The following is a 20,107-nucleotide window of genomic DNA, read 5'->3' on the forward strand; positions in this document are numbered from 1 at the left end:
ATTGAAGACCTCGCATTGGATCGCGGATTTCACCACGAAAACACCGCGTCCCGCTTCTACAAGCAGCACCAACACGTGCGGATACTTACGATTTAAGACTTTCTTCTGTGTCCTCACTCTTAAATCCCGTTTATCAGACGCGGCTCTGACCTTCGCGGTAGTGAAACAACATTTCTGCTGGCTAACTGTGCCGCCATGTTACTCCTGCTGTGCAAACCAATGCTGAGTGTTTATCTGGCTGGTAGCTGCTGCTATCCTCCCCCACACCACCGCACCACATCACGGGGCTCCGGCACTATCAAGTCCGCACCGCCGGGGCTGCAGCCCGACGGACATTTACCTGCAGGACACGATACTTGATGTTTGATCCTGCAGCTTTATTCTGCAGACATTTAATGTGACTGTTACTTCGAAAACAAACAGTGCAACGACTGTCAGCCGAGGTTTGAATGTATGTCGTGGGTTAAAATGTGGGCAAAACCCCCATCCCAACTCCGTTAGAGGAGGAAAGTGTTGCAATACATCTCTGTTACACTGTTACACTGCTTACAAATATGTACGTTTAAGGTCATAAAGATTTAACCTATAACATATTAAAGGTTCATACACATAAGGTAGTTAAAGTTGACCTTAATTAACAACATCTCTGAAAGTTACATTTCAATATAACCTAGTTAATTTCCATGTATTGAATTTCATATTTTTCTTTATCTCTTTAAAAACAAAATATCTTATTGTATTAAGTGTTTTGTTTTCCATTATTTATGGCATTATATTCCTGTTTTGTTCATTCTGTCTGTTTTCTCTTATTATAAAGTACTTTGCGTTTCTTCGATGAAAGATGCTTCACAAATAAGGTTTATTATTGTTATTATTATAAGCCATTAGATATAACACTTATTACTTAGTAACTACACATTGATGAGAAAAATGTACAACATGTTTTCCACAAACACCTGGTCGTTGTGTTTGCTATTTTCAGAAATTATAAAAATGTTTTTAAACACAAAACTAACATAACAAGCTTCAGAAATATTACAAACAAGCGTGTCCTACTTATGCGAGTTACTGTGTGGTGAACTGCATCAGGCGTTTCTCTCCATTAAAACACGTGCAACAGCGCCACCAGGTGGAGAGCAGCTCGCATGTCTACACAGGAATACTTCGTGCTCCACTTTAAATTAAAAACAATATAAACAGAAGATATAAGAAAAGTAGGAGAATCAAGTGCATAGGATAACAATGATGTAAATCTACACTACAATATAAACAGTGTAACTAGTATTAATGCTGAAGAATATTACTTGAACTGTACATGTCTCACACACACACACACACACAACACAAATATGTGTGTGAAACACCTTCATGTTGGGTTTTAAAATGTACACGTAGAAAAATAATTCTGTCTTCAGCGTCTCACATATGAAGATTTCCTGCTCGTCTGTTTTATATCATATTAAAGTGAATACAAAATAAAAGAGATTACAGATAAGTAAGTTTGTGATACTTTGTGAAAGAAAGAAAGAGAATAACAATTTTTTCAATAAAACATTTTATTTCTTTGTATGACAGATGAACCATCGGGACGAGTAGAGAAACCCACACACTGCTGACGTGTACTTACAATGAGTTACTGGGTTTACTCTGTAGAAACAGCCAGCGTTACCTTGGTGATTGATTGTTACAATACAGTCGACTGAACTCCATCACTTTGTAAATTCATCTAATGTGAGTGAAAGGCGTCAACAGTCAATCAGCTCGTTTGGCACAGTCTTCAGGAGGAGAAACTAACGTGATCGGATTCCCAGTCCGCCAACGACAAATCATTCCTGTGAACATTTTAAAAAAAAAGGTAAGTAATACTATGCAAGGCCCAATACAGTAAACCCATTCCACCTTAACATCATAAGGGACCAAACAGCGACTCAATCGCACTAAAGGGAGGTCATCGCCTGATTTCCATCTCTTACAAAGTTCTGTGTGCTCATTTATTGACAGAGTTGTAGCAGAACTGCAACAGATTCAGGATCATTTCATGTTGCGATTACAAAGCGGGTGGATAGTTAAATGCTACGTCAGGTACTACGTCTGTGCCGACTGTGAATCTGCTCATGACGGGTGGGGGGGGGGGGACGTGTCCTGTTGCCACTCTCTGACGTGGGGACATTAGAACGTGTCTGGCTGTGTGAGTTTGAACCCAGAGATTGTAACAAGACAACCTTCACCGATGGAGAGATATTCAGAAACTCCACACAATGTTCACAATCATCCCTCGAAGGAGACTGGAGTCATAGAATCTGGTTTGGGCTCTTATAAATACAAAAGAGAGGATTAAATCACAAGATGGAATACACACTATTTGGGGGGGGGGGGGGGGGGGGGAGCATAAAATGACCCGACTTGGGAGAAACATTAAACACTGACGTCATCGTTCCTGAAAATTTTAAAATGACACACCCTGTACAAAACAATCTGTATCAATAGGCACTTCTTAAATAAGCTCTTTTTTTTTTCTCAAAGTTTATTTCGGAATTAGTTTTCTTTTCATTTGAAATGGCACAGCAGAGCGATGATTGTTAAGATCAAGGCGAGCTGGACGACTGGCGACAAGCAAAGCTAAGTCCAGCAGGGAGGTCAGTCCTGTGTGTGTGTGTGTGATTGTGTGTGTGTGTGTGTGTGTGTGTGTGTGGGGGTGGGGGAGGTGTAAAGAGAGGGCTGAATGTATTTAGGACGACTTCTCTTTTCTTGCTCTTGGTGAATCGGCGCCGTTGGAGTTCACTCCGTTTACTCCGTTGGCTAAAAACACAAAAGAAAATCCAAATTACTTTCATTTAATTAATGAAATGTTGAGTGTGTGTGTGAGTGTGTGGGTGTGTGTGTGTGTGTGTGTGTGTGTGTGAGTGTCAGTGTCAGTGTGAGTGTGTGTGTGTGTGTGTGTGTGTGTGTGTGGCTTTCGGTTGTTATATTGTCTTCTTTCGCTTTGTAAACTCTGCCATATAAATAAAGTTATGATGATGATACAGACATGTCCCCCTCACTATAAAGAAACTTCCTCTCACACTCTGTTTGCTCACCTTTGTCTTTCTTTGCTTTGCTCTTGGTAGGAACTTGTTTCTTTTTCAAGGTCTGAGCCTGACCGTGCTCTCTCCACCGGCGCAGCTGGAAGTTGATAAATTTCCACATCATGAAGGCCTGAGTGAGGCAGATGGCAGCCAGGACAGTTATCCTAACCGAGAGGAACATCAGAAGGTTATTAACAGCGATACAGCTCAGCATTATGTGGATCTAGAGCTTCATAATAAACCTTTCAGTGTAGTTTGGTATGTTTCAATAACTCCAGTGGATTAGAACATATCATGAAAGTGAACAAAGAGAGAGAAGTCTATGTTTGAGGTTCTACGTCAGGGCATGTCCTGTTCTGTTGGCCATCATCTACTCCTATGATGCTGAAGATATTCAGTGTTTTGCTGTTTACTTGCACAGTTTCAGAATTCCTTCCTTTGGTTCCCGTTTCTCTTCTCAGACACACTTACCGAACAAAAATCACATTAAAGTTTCCTGCAGCCAAATCAAAGCCTTGATCGTCAGATGTGGCGAGGCCGAAGCCCACCGTGAGGACGGACAGGGACAGCGTGAGCAGCCGTCCAAGGACAAACAACACGGCCCATATGGAGAAACTGGAAGACAAGAGGGAGGAAGAGGACAGTGGTCAGTGTGTGAACTGAAGAACATGACACACGACTCCACGCCGAGCAGGACTCACCCCGTTTGTCTGTTCTCGTTGCTGAAGTAGATCAGGCGAGACACGTGGAACAGAAGCTCGACGAAGTAGTGCAACACCAGCAGGACCAGAGCCAGACGGTTCAGACTGAGGGACACAAGGACACACTTTATTACTCTGACGGGAACTTTCTCCTGAAGGGCAGGAACACAGGAGAGCCTCCACAGGTTCCACAGTGAAGCAGCTCTTACTTCAGCATGTAGGCGCCTGCGATGTGGACCAGGTAGAGGAAGACGTACACAAGCTGGCGTGGAATATCCTCCTGAGTAAACACAAAGGACGGGAGGCCGAGAACGGTCAAAACATTTACTCTGCATGTGGGATTAAGCAAGGAGAGCATGATCCTTGGAAACAATGCAACATAACCAAGGAAGTGAAACAGGAAGTCGCCTCAGGGTCCAAAGAGACGCCGCAGCGCGTCACACACAAACACTAACCTTCTTTGTCTTTTGGAAGTACAGTTCTGGGAGAGCGTGTAACCAGTAGCCCAGCTGACAAATGAAGAAGAATTTCATCTGGAATCTGAAGGAAAAACAGGAGTTACACAATCGAGTTTTTATAACAATTGAAGCTCTTATAAAATACCCGATAAGATAACACATCACAACTGCTCTAGTCTATTTAAACACACACTATGTCATTTCCTGTCACGAGCGGGTCTCTGTCAGAACAATACAAAAGATGGAGTTTGGTGTGGTGGTGCAGCAGCGGTGCATCATGGGAGTTCTTCTCTCCTCTGATTCAAAGGTTAAACATCAGAGTTTCTCCTGCACGCTGTTCTGACGCTAACGTTTGCTCAGCTTGTTTCTCTGAGAACTTAAGATCCAGACGTCCGAGGACTAAAATCCTTCATCCTTCACTGGACTCTTTAAAATACAAAGAAATAAACAAGATCTCTTCAAATCTACACACAACATTACAAACTTACGGCATCAGTGTGTGGGGATAACCCTCCCACAGGCCGACTGGATTGGACAGGAGTTTTTCCTGAGAACGAAAAGCATTTAAATTACAATCATGGACAGCGTTGGGGTTTAAACATATGTAAACAATGTCAGCTTAGCTCCTGTACGTACAGAAAGCAGGATGCTCGCGCCCCATCCGAAGGAGAACAAGTAGAAGGCGCTGAGCTGGCCCGACTCGTTGAACTTGCTGTGCTTAGTTTTGGAGAAGTGCTTCTTCCTGTTGACTTTCTGCAAAGATGAACAGCAATAAAAAAAAAACTGCAGAACTGTTGGTTGAGATTAAAGTTTACTCAAGTGTGTGTCTCACTTACATCCAGCACATACTCCTGGATGATGGCATGCATGATGATGGCCACCAGCATGTAGAAGAAGGTGGTGGCCAGGTCCTTGATGCCGTGGTGGAATTGGTTCACGACCGTCTCCTCCGGGCCTGCAGCAACACAGAGGTCACACAGGGTCACACAGGGTCACCACACTGAACACACACGTCATCTGCCAATGTGTTTTAATAAAATCCAAAATGGCAGATGCATCCAGTTCAGGGCTGAACCATTTGGAAAATAACTCAAGCTGCGATTTCTTTCCACTGATATGATAATTGCAATACGATTCATGATACTGGAGGGAATTATCATTTATGCATCATTATTCTTATTTTGATTTAGACTATAAAAATGATCATGGTGGGATTTGGAGTTGTAGGGACGTCTCTGCAGCTTCACAATACTTCATTCAGTATTACTTCAGTATAGTGTTTTGACAAAGCGACAACCGCAAGTTACCTGCATTCTCTGTAACATCCAGCAGGGGGCGACGCCTCTGGTTACAGGAGGAAGTCAGATTGTATAGTCTATAAGAAAATGAGTGTACTTCTCTCCTGATTTATTACCTCAGTAGATATAGAGTATATATATATACTCTAACAGTAAAATATAAATAGTTTATGGTCACTGTGGAGCCATTTTAATTCATGTCAGTGATTCACAGGTTTCATAACTGTGACACCTGAGGTGTCTGGATTAGTGCGTCTCGCCTGCGCAGTATTTCACCACCACCACATTAAGTCTCACACAGCGCTTTCTGTCTTTCTGAAGTTACATTTTATTCATACGACCTGGTATCTGTGAACACTGGACTAATGTGGGGACGTGCAGCTCATGGTTTATGCAGCAGCATAACAAAATCAGTCCAAGCATTTGTTATAGTCAGCGAAGACTAAGAGCAAAGAAGTGGCGTTATTGGATTCGTTCCACTACAGAGAGATTTAGGGGCTGCATGTTATTTGTCTAATTAGATACATGATGTAAATAAGTTACAGCGCTGTGGTCCGGCTCTCAGATAACAACTGAATTCAGCAGCAGAGTATGTATAATCTCTGCTTGTACATTCCTTCAGTATCTGAAGTTGGCAGAGGAATTGTTAACCTTGAAATGAGCAGGACTTGAATTCAGAGGCCTATCATCCACCTTAGCCCAACTTCACCCGGCACAACCTCCCCACACGAGAACTTTAGAAATCTGGACTAAATTTAGCTCCTAAGAGAAGAAAAGCAGCTGTGAAACGTGTTTGTGTAAAGCACCGATGTAGAATCCAAATGAGAGGCTTTACATTACACGACGTGATGAAAAGTAAACCTGCAATATTCACTTGAACACGTCATCCGTTCTCCACATACACCTCAATTAAACTTACTGTTTGTTGATATGGTGACGTTGTACTGGACAGTTATGAATAACACTGCAAACTTTGAGGTGACCTGTAGAAAAACAACAACGTATTAGTAATGCAGGTCTGCACACGAGCACATTTATACTGTAAAATCAAACAGGGCGGGGTTATACATTTTTAAAAAACGTAGGAAAGGAAATCTTGCATTTATGTATAGAAGAGAAAATAATCTCTTTAGCGAGATAATCTGTCATTATGTTTCATTTCTTTGAGTTAATTTTCCAGCTGCTCTGTGTATGCAACATGTATGAACAGCGGTGATGTGTAATCCCATGTGGGCTGAATTACGCAATATTACTGTGACAACAGAAAGAAATAGTGAGAAAGGTATTTCTGTAGAGGCACACACACACACACACACACACACACACACACACACACACACACACACACACACACACACACACACACACACACTTTGTGAAGTGACATTAGAATACTTTATACTCAGTAAGCAACCAAGTATTTTAATTCACAAGACAATCATTACAATCACAAGATTATCCTTATACATAAAACATTTACACTAAACAAAACATAAACCCAAAATAAAAAAAAAATAAAAAAAGATTGATTAGTGATTGTTAGAAATATTTAAAATATAGTAATATGTTGAGATCGTTTGGATCATTATTTTCATGGACGTATAGAGTTATATTAGAGAAACTAGATCTGACGTTAACATAGGAAGTAGTTTTTTCCTCCTTCACAACAAAATACATTAAAGAGAAATAATCAGAAGTATTCTCTGTTTAATTAAATTACCATAAACAGTCATCATTATAAAAACATCAGTGTTGGCATTAAACAGTGCACACGTTGCAACAGCTGTTACCGTGCACGAACTTTACTTTGTACAACAAAAACAGGAAGTAGTTGAACAGATCGGCTAATGGCGCTGTTTTCCACTGAGGATGAAACAAGCTTGAAATGAAACATAAATGTAAATGAAAGTAGAGCCGCGTGCAGCTCGGAGCCGGGCAGGTGTCCCGGTGCCCGGTGTCCGCCGCAGCTGAACTTACAACATGTTTGAGCTGCACAGACAAGTTGAGCTGAGCGGGTTCCTGGAGGATGACAGCCTCTCGGTGTCTGATTGCCACGTAACACATCTACGCATAAAGTAACCAAGTGGAGCGCGCGGTGCGATGTTGGCACGAAACACATCGATGCAAAGCTGCGAGTCTGCAACGCACCGAGATCCTCCATCAACAATGTTGCACATGAACAACTTTGTGCTTTTATGATCAAACCGCGGGCCTGTACACGACTGATGTGAAATATCGATTTCAACATGGGAAGCTGCCAGATGGACTCCGGTCCACGTCGCTTTAATGGAGACAAACACATCTCATCTTTATGGAAACCTGATACAGAGCCGGACGAGTGCGTCGGGAAGCTCGTGGAATAAAAAGCAGAAAAGCAGAAAAGCGAGGCCAGCACCGTGCACAGAAAACTTTGGATGACGGGAGGAAGTAGTGAGAAGACCCGAGCAGACAGACATGTCCCTGTGAGGGGGAGCGATGGGGAGGACTCGGCACCCTGCCCACACACCGTGACCCACAACTCAACATGTGGACCGACTCACCTCAAACATCAGCCCGAGAAGGAACACCATAGCAACACAGGAAACAATATCTGCATGGTTCTGGATGACAAACTCATGGCTCAGCACCGGCGGGGTCTTGCTAGTCTTCTTTCGGATCCCCATGTCGACACGATTCAGTGCAACTTTTTTCTTCACGCAGCACAGAGGCCTCGGTATTATCAGATATTCTTATTATCCTTCTGTACGAAGACTCACAGCTCCCTCCTGATTCCTACAAGCGAAGGGCCAGGCAGCAGCAGATTGAATGGCGTGTCACTCTTCTGCTGGTGGGAGGGTCCACGGAGAGAGAGCCGCTGCGTCTGACCAACGAGAAGACTTTACGCACAGGAGACAGACATCCGGGGCTCCAGCGCCACACACAGGTCCGGAGTCGAACAGTGTCTTATAGTTTTACTTTTATTTAGCTGGAACAGATACAGAACAAGACAGGGAAGATATACAAAGTGCAGGAAATGATGCTGCAACATGATCAAACACAAACAATAAAGGCACCTTTTCACTGAACACCAAGAGACACAACCAGCAACAGTAAAGAGAAAGCAGAGAAGACAAGATAGTTAGCTTAGCTTAGCATAAAGACTGGAAACAGAGGGAAACAGCTAGCCTGTCCAATGTTAACACAAACCCCTCTACCTGCTGAACTCCCGGCCAACACGGTGTGTCTGTGTGTCTTTAATCTATACAAGAGTGAAATGTGTTCTGTAATTATTCCTTGGATCAAAATGCAATAAATGATATTCATTACCCATATCATACAAACAAAACATAAAATAATAAACACACATTTGAAGTGATTGTGTGAGGGCTGCCATCATGTGTTTGAACACACACGAGGAAGATGAGCACATGGACATCAGTCTGTGATGATGTGTGTGATGGTCTTTATGGGATCATGTGAAGGCTTACCTGAAACCTAACCTGCAATAAAAAGGAAACATGAAATACATTCAAAATAAATAAACTAAATATACACACACACACACACACACACACACACACACACACACACACACACACACACACACACACACACACACACACACACATAATTATGATTTTTTAATAAATACAATACAAATTTAATAATAAGAGAAAAAATACACAAGATATAAACAAGTGTGGAACCAGTGGAAATACAGCATCAAAATCATGTTTTATAAATTATTCAAACTTTGGCAATAATGTGTTCTGTCTTCCTTAAACAAGTTATATAGTTTAACTTTAAATTAAAACATGTAATTGCCTACGTCATAATATAACAAGACTTTATTCATTAAAGTATTTCAAGTCTACATTGTTTGTTTTTACAACACTTACAGGGTTCTGACCGTCCTTACAGTAAGTGCAGGATGACAGGAGCCTGTGTAGGTGTCACGTCACCTTTTCTGTTCTCAGCAATAAAACCTGTGTTTGTTTCACGTGTACGATGAAGCAACATGTCGCATTTCATCACTGACGTTTGAGGCATCCAAAAAATGTATTTGAAAAGATGGAAGACTGTGACGAGGAAGTTCTATTGTGAACAGTCACACACACACACACACACACACACACACACACACACACACACACACACACACACACACACACACACACACACACACACACACACACACACACACACACACACACACACACACAGGCTGTGGATCTGTTATGTAACTACATTTTCCCGGCTTGACTCAGTTGGTTCAGAGGCTTGTCACTGAGGTGGAGCTTTGTCATGAGCTTCAAGGAAAGAGAAAGAGAAGTGTTTGCTGCTGTGACCGGACACAGCGGTGTCCAACATGAGCAGAACATACTGGTGAGTTCACTGATCTCCTACAACTTTGTGTCATTTAAGGCAGAATATGATGGAACTGTGTTTTATATATGAGCGCAGAATCATTAGTGAAGAAACTTTATGGAAATACAATGAATGAACACTGATTGATTGGATGTTAGAAGTTTGAATTAGTTTTCCAATCAATGAGCCTTGTTGTTCTTTCTTTACATGCAGTCACTTTGTGTTTCTTTAACCTTTATTCACACAGGTAATCTCACTGATTACTCAGATGTTGTGGAGAGATTCCTGTTATATAGATTCAGTACATGTTATATAAGAGTTCATCTGTCTTTAATCCCTCCTGCTGATAACGTCATTGATTGTTTTTCTGTGGCGTTTGTAAGTTTTCCATCCATCAGGACTCCATATAATAATAAAGAGTTTATGGCAGAGATCACAGGGCAGCAGACACAGCAGCTGACTGCGGTCACGTTGCATTTCAAAAACTGTCATGAGAAAAGATTTGTGGTAAATCTGCACACAAAATGTTTGCACGAGGTAAAAACATCGTGGGGGGGTGGGGGTTGTGTAACAGTAACAATACTACAGTGCATAAAATACCTGTATATACCCAAAGTAAGTGTTCATTATGCAGGCCAATTAATTTATATTATAGGGTTATAATTATTATATATATATAATGTTGCAGCTTGTAGATGGCTGCGTGCCTGAATCTATATTAAAACATCAGATTTTATTTGTTGGTTATATTTAAAAATCTGAGTCTGTAAAATATCTTCCTCTGAGAAATCGGCCGAGTGGAGTAAAAGTATAAAGTAGCATAACATGGAAATACTCTCGTAAAGTACTTCAGACTTAAGTAAAGTACTTCAGACTTAAGTAAAGTACATCAGACTTAAGTAAAGTACATCAGACTTAAGTAAAGTACATCAGACTTAAGTAAAGTACTTCAGACTTAAGTAAAGTACATCAGACTTAAGTAAAGTACATCAGACTTAAGTAAAGTACATCAGACTTAAGTAAAGTACATCAGACTTAAGTAAAGTACTTCAGACTTAAGTAAAGTACTTCAGACTTAAGTAAAGTACATCAGACTTAAGTAAAGTACATCAGACTTAAGTAAAGTACTTCAGACTTAAGTAAAGTACATCAGACTTATGTAAAGTACATCAGACTTAAGTAAAATACATCAGACTTAAGTAAAGTACATCAGACTTAAGTAAAGTACTTCAGACTTAAGTAAAGTACATCAGACTTATGTAAAGTACATCAGACTTAAGTAAAGTACATCAGACTTAAGTAAAGTACTTCAGACTTAAGTAAAGTACTTCAGACTTAAGTAAAGTACTTCAGACTTAAGTAAAGTACTTCAACCTTAAGTAAAGTACATCAGACTTAAGTAAAGTACTTCAGACTTAAGTAAAGTATATCAGACTTAAGTAAAGCACTTCAGACTTAAGTAAAGTACTTCAGACTTAAGTAAAGTACATCAGACTTAAGTAAAGTACATTAGACTTAAGTAAAGTACTTCAGACTTAAGTAAAGTACATCAGACTTAAGTAAAGTACATCAGACTTAAGTAAAGTACTTCAGACTTAAGTAAAGTACATCAGACTTAAGTAAAGTACTTCAGACTTAAGTAAAGTACTTCAGACTTAAGTAAAGTACATCAGACTTAAGTAAAGTACTTCAGACTTAAGTAAAGTACTTCAGACTTAAGTAAAGTACTTCAGACTTAAGTAAAGTACATCAGACTTAAGTAAAGTACTTCAGACTTAAGTAAAGTACATCAGACTTAAGTAAAGTACTTCAAACTTAAGTAAAGTACATCAGACTTAAGTAAAGTACTTGAGTAAAAGTACTTAGTTACATTGTTTTCATCACTTTGTTGTGTTTTTACAGACGGACCAACATGGCACCTGAACCTCTGGGGTCCAACACCAAACTCTCCACAGCTGCTTCTCCTCACAACACTCGGAGCAAAGCGGATCAAAAAGAAGCCGCATCATCTCCACCTTCATCATCAGGGAGTGAAACCTTTGTTCTACCTTCATCATCAGGGAGTGAAACCTTTGTTCCATCTTCATCATCACTAAGGGAAGCCTGTGTTCTACCTTCATCATCAGGGAGTGAAACCTTTGTTCCACCTTCATCATCACTGAGGGAAGCCTGTGTTCCACCTTCATCATCAGGGAGTGAAACCTCTGTTCCACCTTCATCATCACAGAGTGAAACCTCTGGCTGAACACGATGCTGCAGTCGGACCTCCTCTCCTACACTCGGCTGCGATGGCTGTTAACCATCGCAGGACTCTTCCTGTATGTGGTGGACATTGGGACAGACGTCAGATTGGCTGTGAAGTATTTTCAAGAGGAACATTTTGTGTGGACTGCACTGACTCTCGGGTTTGTTCTGGCTGGGCTGCTGGTGACGCAGATCTTCAGCTACGCCTGGTACAGGGACGACGTGAGTGAAGTTCTGAAGAACTCTGAGGGAGAACAAACCGTATTAGGGATGTCCAAAGGTGCACTCGTTGTCCTGCACCTGTTTGGCGTAGGCATCTTTACCAGGTGATAAGAGCACTGAATCATATCTGCAACATAACATAAGCTGCTCATGCAGCCGGCCATAAGGAGTGCCTGCAGGCTGTGACTCAAAATGTGCAGCATGCAGGTACAATGGTGCGGTATTATGGAGTGTTCGAACAGGAATAACCACATATAAGGCGAGACACTACAGACAAAAACGTAATAAGTAATATAAAAAGTAATAATAATGTGAGTAATGAAGTGGGGAAGTTTCCTGCTGATATCTATTAGTTACATGTTTGACCCTGTTCACCTGTAGTGTGTACAACATGTATGAATGTTACAATACATATCTTTAAAGCAGGTTTTCTCTAAAGGAGCTTTCTCTCAGACTCTGAGCCAGAAATCTCCACTTCAGTAGCACTTACATACACCAAACTTTCCACTTTCATTCCTCTCTATATTCTGAAGCTTTGTACAGAGGGCTTTGTTCACATGTCATTCAGAGCTGAATTTATACACGCTACACTAACAACATGCAGGAAATGTGATACCAAGAGAGATGCAGAATCCCCTCTGTACAAACCTTTGACTCTAACATGTGAACAACATGAAACACTTTGAACCTGCTTTATGCAAAGTTCACTTTTATATCTACTAGTTAAAATGTTTACACCTGCTTTGCCTCCTCAGTGCATTGCAGGATGTGTGTCATCGTCTGTGCAGCAGAGAAAGATGAATTACTAACAAACATATTGCAGGGTGGCACCGACCTGTCTCACTGTGTTGTCCTTGTGTTTGGCCTGTTGCTAGGTATTATCACCTGCTGAGAACGGGCTTCAAAGTGGTTTGTAAGACGACTAATTCCTTAACCGAGGAAGAAAGGAAGGACGAGCACCACAAACTGTTCTGCCTGGCGACGGATCTGAGCATGCTCAAACTGTTCGAGGCCTTCCTGGAGAGTGTCCCGCAACTGCTGCTGCAACTGTACATAGTGCTGGACCACAGCCAGTGCTCCGTCATGCAGTGTGAGTACAGAAGTGACAGATCTGTGAAGGAACTTATCATTATTCCATCGTTGTGGTCATTTTGAGTCTTTTCCTGGATGCTATGTGTCTCTTTCAGTGACATTTTGTAGGTGAAGGTCAGAGGGGCCCCGGAGCCGGTGCCCGTGAGGCCTGTTCAGTAATCCATCCTTGCATCTGTCCTTTTCAGATTTATCAATGGCCTTCTCCTTCTTTAACATTGCCTGGGCGCTGGTGGACTATCGCCGCTGCCTGCGTAGATCCCTCCCCCAAATCAGGGAGATGCCCTCCGGCCTCCCCACAGCCATCTACCTCCTCTACAAACTCTGCACCATCACCAGCCACATCCTCAGCTACACCCTCCTCCTCATACTGAGTCCCTACAGCGCAATCGGCCTCACCGTCCTCTGGCTGCTGGGGACAATGTGGACGCACCTGCTGCAGACCAACTTCTGCTCCTCCGGGAGTCTCGAGCTTCTGTACCGAGCGGTCATCGGGGTCATCCTCACGTTCACCTTCTTCAACGTCAAAGGGCAGGACACCAAACTAGCCATGATCATCTACTACTTGTTCTTTGCTTCTGTAAACATTACGGCTCCTTCCCTGCTGGCTCTGTTGAGGCCGGAGCTGCAGATGTCCACGTTTCTGCTGACAGTCAGCGGATTCATCTTCGGGGGCTCGGTGCTGGGGCTAGGTGTGTCTCGTGCTGTACTACCTCCTCCTGCACCCCAGAGAGAAGAGAGGAGAGGCAGACGAGGTGGACGGCCCGGGGAGTGAGAGCACACGGAGGATAAGAAACTTTTTACAGCCATAAGGATGTAATTCTGTGTGTGTGAGGGAGAGACTATGAACCACTGGACAAGTCGTTGTTCATTAATACTACGACCATCATCTGATAAAGCTGAGTGTATGAATGACATTTTATTTATTTGTGTTATTTTAATAAACGTGTCTCTGAATCACATATTTATTCTTATCCTATCAAAGTAATGAACATGTACTGTGTGATGCACAAAGACACAATAATAAACATAATTGTTATATTGCTATAAAATGTCTTTAAATGCTGTTTTCAGCCTCATAAATATGAAGATTTGCTGCTTTTCTCTGTTTTATATCATATTAAATGAAGAATGTTTGACATTTGAGGGACATTTTTCATTATTTTCTGACATTTTAATCTATAAAACATTCATCTTTAGTTGCAGCCCTAACAGAACTTTACCGTGCAGTATAGTCCAGTAATATCAGCTGGCGTGCCTCAGCAGGATATTGTTTATTATTGGATATTACTTGGTGTGTGGAGAGATTCTTTGCAACACACATGTGAAACACAAGGTGGCGATGTTGGCTAGGGTGACTGTACATCGTTCCTTTACTGCCTGGATCCACATTAACTTATAGAGTCTAACCTTTAGTCACAAAACTTTGGATTTAACCTTAATGACGATGAACAATCCCCACAGATCAATCAAAGTGCAGATCAGGTCCCGTTTAATGAAACATCTGCTGCAGACAGTTCCTCCTGCTGACACATCAGCTCCTCTGATCTCCGTCCTCCGTACGCTCAGAAATGTTTCCCTCCTCACACATGATGAACTCAGGAGTCGTGGATGAGATAACTACACAGAACAAAGCAGTGCTAATTTCTTGTTTTGACTACCAGAAAAATATTGTGTGAGTGAGTCAAGAAGAAGAAGAGGGGGGGGGGACAAACCGCAGGGTCCAGAGAGCTCCATGCTTGTTGGCTCTCAGATAAACGCAGCCCCCCTCCCCGCTCTCTCTTCAGCCAGACTCAGAGCTTTCTGACTTGTTTATTCCGAGGGGCCACTTTAACTTTCATCTGTCAGTTGTGCTCCGTCAGACGCACTCCATAAAATGACAAATTTAAGTGAGGACTTTGTGTTGGAGAGGAAATAAACGAGTGCCACACAGAATCCAGTTTTACTGTGGACACACTCGAACTCTTTGACTCGTTCATTCATTTCTGTTCTTAGAGTCGGCAAAGCTATTTGTTAAAGCTCTAACCTCCTGAGACCCGAGCTTTTGTCTGGTATGCATCTTAACTTGGGATTAATCGGACCTGAGGAGTATAACAGATAAACCTTTTCAGTTTATTTGACTGTGTAGCACCAGTGTTTAACACAGTAAAAACTTCCTGCAAAATGCAAACATTTCTTCAAGCTTCTGTTTGAATCTTTCTTGCTCCAAACTAGAGCGTCCTTTGTGTCCAGCTGTCTGTCAGTATTGTTCTGTGTGAAATACTGACAGTCCTAATGTCCTCACACGAGCACTTCCTTATTAGCAGCATCTTAGCTTGTTACTTTAGCTACAATGTGTCACATTTGCAATTCAACTACAAACATTATAAAGCATAAATGAAGCAAGTTCCAGCCATAACATCAGAGGAGGTTCTGTACCTTGTCTGCTTTTTATCTCCGCCGCTGAATGACTTGTTTGAGATGACATCCATCTTGTCTTTGCACTGATTAGTGTACTGTGCTTTTGCTTCCACTAGATGGCACAACGAAGAGTCTGTGGAGGAGAAAACAGGTCAAAGTTCAACAGAATGAAGTAAAGCCAACATGTGATGTCCCCACATGAGGACGCAGGGTCACCGGAGGTAAAGCAAACGTTAAAGTGGAGCGAGTAGATGGATGGAGTCCGATTGCTAAAAGGAGAATATTGCACCTGTAGACTCATCATGAGGGAGAATGAAATGACTTCATCCCTCAGAAGATGGATGCTCCTCGCTCTGCCTTCCACTGTGTGTTTCCGTGGGTTCAGAGGACGTATGCGATGTAAACCTGCCACAGGGACTTTTATTAGGAGAAGATGCATGTGCTGGAGTCTTGAGAGTCTGTCCCTCTCTGTCTTCCTCTGCACATACTTCTGGCTGTGACTCACCCCTGATAGTGGTGCCAGCAGCCAGTCACAAGCCATTGGGATGAAACGCGGTGAGTAAAGCATTACCTCCCTCTCTCCAGGAGAAAACAAGCAGAGAGAACTCTGGCGTTGACAACCTCTCTGTAATTTCCACTTCTGGCACTGCGAGCGTAATACCCAGTAATCTCTCACTGTGATCTCACTGTAATGCACCTCCAGAAGAGCCGGAGAGCCCGGTGAGAATCTGAGAAACTAATAGCAAATCAAAGATGGGGAGATGTGGCAGTGCAAGAGGTGTACACACAGAGCGACACAGACCTGTGACCTGCTGTCACTGCCAGCGTCTGCACAACCGGGACCACTGACTCCTCTGCAAACCGTCACCAAATATAATCTTTTCGTTTTCCATCGCCACATCCTGTAACAGCCGGTCAGGGGGGGGTATACTGCTGGCGTACACCATCCCCACAATTTGTACAGACACAATAAACCCGGAGAGGCAGGCTGTTTTTCATTAGGGCTTCAAAGTCCATATAAACCATGATTAATGAAGTCCTGAGTTGTTGTATGTCTTTAATTATTACGGCTTGACTGCTGCACCAGTGTGCAGATGCATTAGCAGTGTTGGCGATCTGTACACGTCTGCCTGGCTCGCTCTGACATGGCAGCTTCGCCTCGATGTTGGAGAATTCCCCGAATGTGGAGGAGGAGGAGGACGGGAGGGGAGCGATACAAGCCCCCTTTTCCTTTTTCTTTCTTCTTTGCAATGGCACAGAAGTTTCTTTAATCACTGTACATGCACTCTTACAAATAAGTTTGGGCAGTGACAGATTGGCGAGCGGGCTGAGGATAATTACATGCAGTGGGCTGGTGTGTGATCAGAGCATGGCATTGCGTTACCCAAGGGGGCTCTGTAAATAAAGTCCTCATGCAATGAATGAGGATATTGTGAAGTGCATTATGCTGGAACAATGGTGGGGCTATTGTTCCAGCATAATGCATAATAATGCTGGTGTAATATGACAAGAACTGCAACAAGGAAGTCAATCGAGGATTAAGCAGAAGATATTGTGCATAAGGTCACTTGTTACCATAAATCTGACATAAGGCACCAATTACCCACAGTCATAGAGAGCCCGGGCTTAAGGTAGCGTGCATCTTTATTTTCTGGGACTTCAAACCTCTTTCATGGAAAGAATAGTTAAGAATTGTGGGAGTAATTAAACAAAGTGTGCTCTCTACTCTTGTCTGCGCAGTGGGACACAGGAACAAAGAGGAAGCTCATTTGTATAATCCTCATTTAGTGCAGCCGGTTTATGTTTCACAGTCATGGACTGAGCACTAACATAACAGTGCTACCCATCCCAGCCCTCACACAGTCTCTCACACACAGATAGAAAACAGAAGCCGTGTTTGTGTTGGGCACGCTCCCACAGTGCACAGGATGATGGATTATAGCGTGTTCCTGTTTATTTATGCTGCGCTGGGTAGAGGAATATGGGCAAAGACCTCATGCATACAGCCTATGTATAGCAAATACAATCAGCCGTAAAATAAGATTGCATATTGTAAATGAGAAATGGGTTCACACACACACACACACACACACACACACAAACACACACTCGTCTTTTTGCAGGGGAAGCTTGTCCTGATTAACCTGTCCGGGGAACCCGACGTGTTTTTCCTTTGACGTCATGTCCGGATCCCCGAGTGGCTCAGTGGAAAACATCCATTCTAGTTGGTCTGCAGTTTGTCCCTTTGAATTTCTGTGAATCTTTATTATTCATTGACGGCCTGTTGGCCTCGTGAAGTGCTGAGGGAAGACTGTCGTGGTATTTCTTACTCAGACGCCAAACATCCTTCTTTGTTTTTCACAAGACGTCTCAGTTGGACCTCCTTCCTTCCTCTAAAGGAACACTTCACAGAACACTTCACAAACAACCATTTGTAAATCACTTCCTGTATGTACAGCGTGAAAAGTTAGAGTTGAACAAAGAATCCAAAAATGGAGAAAAGTCTTGAAGTGAATGGGGACACGACTTGTGTATCAGTGTGTATTACATAGTGCAGTTTCAGTATAAAGTCATGTGACATGCGACTGGATGAATGAGACTTGGATTATTCTGCACGAGCTGTGTGAGAGTTTCGTAAACGTAAATGTTTTCAGAAACGTGGCAAACGTTTTCTTCAATGCATCAAGACTTTTCTCCGTTTATGGTTCTTTGCCTCGTGGAGGCATGCGAGGAAAAGTTTCCTCCAGTAACTCAAGGTAACACGCGGAGAGTAATTGATATGCAAATGGTCATTTTGGGGCTGAAGTTTTCCTTTAAGAATGAAGGTTCCTGACATTTTGAAGTTTTATAGGGAACTGTTTGAGTCTCTCTGGAGGATTATCATGAACACAGTGAGGAGCTGCACAAAGCATCTGTGACTGTGTGACTGTGGGGGACAAATGTTTTTCTCTCATGCAGCTCCTCTCTGAGCTGCGTTCACTGCAGCTTATCACCCCCTTGACAATGTTCAGTTCCTCCCCGTATCAGAAGGCCCACAGATCTCCAGTGGAGGAAAAGATGCTATGCCTGATTATAACAAGGGCTCAGGTCTTTGATGCTGGGACGGTGAAATTTGTTATATGTTAAGCCAGTGCTAATGTGATTATGGACATTGATCCATTAAATCTACTGTAAAAATGCAGCCTGCACCAGTTTTGAACTTGATACTGAGAAGAAATATGAGAGGCACTGTGGAACATTAAAGATGCTTTGATGTAATATTTAACCCATCTGCAGCGAACGGGGGAAACGTCCATAAAAGGCTTTTTTTTTCCAGAGTACGAGGGACAGGCCGGTGTGAGAAATGGGATGTGTGATGTTCTCTGCGGCCTCTCGCTGTGCCGCTACAGTGTGGGCATGAAAAGGGGCAACTGCCTGTCACGATTACCCTGGAGGACGTTTTATCAGGGCAATAAAACCTGGCTCTGTGTGGAAGTCCCCCGCCCACCAGGATCAGCCGAGTCTCAGACTGTCACCTCACTCCTCCTGCCATGGGAAACACGTGCACACTTTACCCCATGTTTGCAGGGAAGCAGTGGAGCTCAGAAGAACGTTCTTCAGCTGTTAGGATACGGAAAAAGGTTTTCATGCCTTCATTAAATAAATATAAATCATTGCAACATACAAAATCCCAAGATGTGTCTACTTCTATCTGTCCAATAACAACCAATGACTAATGAATATATATATATATTCAGTTTAAGCTCCAGCGAAGGCTAGCTGTGGCTATTCACCCACTTTATTAGATGTGATATATAATCGCTTTCTTGTGGCAGAGATGACCGAACCAGAGAGTTCTGCAGACATGGGCAGCGACACAAAGGCAGAACGCAGTAACTACATACCCAGAGTGCACTGTGGTCGGACCTTTTTATGGCATATTTCTTACAGTAAATGTCCTATTTTTGACCAAATATGTACAGAGTTGTGCCGTCGCTCGTAGCCTCGACGTGATGAAGGTCATCGCTTCCACCTCGCAGAAAGTAACTGACTTCCACCATCTCTTCTCCAGACTTTGAGGAAATGACTTAATTCAATTGTGGGTTCACAATAATTCCTAAGAGCCTTTTTTCAACGTGTCTTTCTCATCTTTGTTACTGTAATTTGTTCAGGACATTGCATCTGATCACATGTTGCTTGAGACCACCACCAAAGGACTTCATGAAGTAATCCTGAGGTAAGTGTTTGGTTTGTGTGTCAGCAGGATTACAGAGAAACTACTGGATGTTCATGAAACCTGGTGG

At 42.5% G+C, this 20,107-nt stretch overlaps 3 protein-coding genes across 6 annotated transcripts in view; 1 reads left to right on the forward strand and 2 right to left on the reverse strand.

Moving 5' to 3' along the window:
* Positions 1-257, reverse strand: part of ncoa2 (nuclear receptor coactivator 2) — a 66,598-nt gene extending 66,341 nt beyond the window's left edge. For all 4 annotated transcript variants that reach the window (XM_029457923.1, XM_029457924.1, XM_029457925.1 and 1 more), the window contains exon 1: positions 90-257. The gene's annotated coding sequence lies outside the window, so the exon portion shown is untranslated. The remainder of the gene's footprint in view (positions 1-89) is intronic.
* Positions 258-1,536: 1,279 nt separating this feature from the next.
* On the reverse strand, positions 1,537-8,443 carry tram1 (translocation associated membrane protein 1). Its single transcript, XM_029458090.1, has 11 exons — positions 8,063-8,443; positions 6,442-6,505; positions 5,061-5,179; positions 4,861-4,977; positions 4,713-4,771; positions 4,222-4,306; positions 3,976-4,046; positions 3,767-3,871; positions 3,537-3,680; positions 3,078-3,229; positions 1,537-2,799 (listed from the first exon to the last, which is right to left on the reverse strand). The coding sequence occupies exons 1-11, from the start codon at positions 8,183-8,185 to the stop codon at positions 2,729-2,731; spliced, it is 1,110 nt and encodes a 369-aa protein (XP_029313950.1). The 5' UTR covers positions 8,186-8,443; the 3' UTR covers positions 1,537-2,728.
* A 3,560-nt stretch (positions 8,444-12,003) lies between these two features.
* On the forward strand, positions 12,004-14,463 carry xkr9 (XK, Kell blood group complex subunit-related family, member 9). The gene is given in 4 exon segments (XM_029458089.1): positions 12,004-12,439; positions 13,211-13,425; positions 13,613-14,115; positions 14,117-14,463. Coding segments are annotated over 4 exon segments (1,158 nt in total). The 5' UTR covers positions 12,004-12,119; the 3' UTR covers positions 14,237-14,463.
* Positions 14,464-20,107: the final 5,644 nt, after the last annotated feature.

Source organism: Cottoperca gobio, chromosome 20, assembly GCF_900634415.1.
Source record: "Cottoperca gobio chromosome 20, fCotGob3.1, whole genome shotgun sequence".
NCBI classification, from domain to species: domain Eukaryota; kingdom Metazoa; phylum Chordata; class Actinopteri; order Perciformes; family Bovichtidae; genus Cottoperca; species Cottoperca gobio.

Coding starts and splice junctions, on each gene's coding strand:
- tram1 (XM_029458090.1), bottom strand. CDS start 8,185: ATGGGGATCCGAAAGAAGACTAGCAAGACCCCGCCGGTGCTGAGCCAT. Junction 6,506..8,062: donor TTCTCGGGCTGATGTTTGAG/GTGAGTCGGTCC, acceptor GTTTTTCTACAG/GTCACCTCAAAGTTTGCAGT. Junction 4,307..4,712: donor TATCCCCACACACTGATGCC/GTAAGTTTGTAA, acceptor TTTTTCCTTCAG/ATTCCAGATGAAATTCTTCT.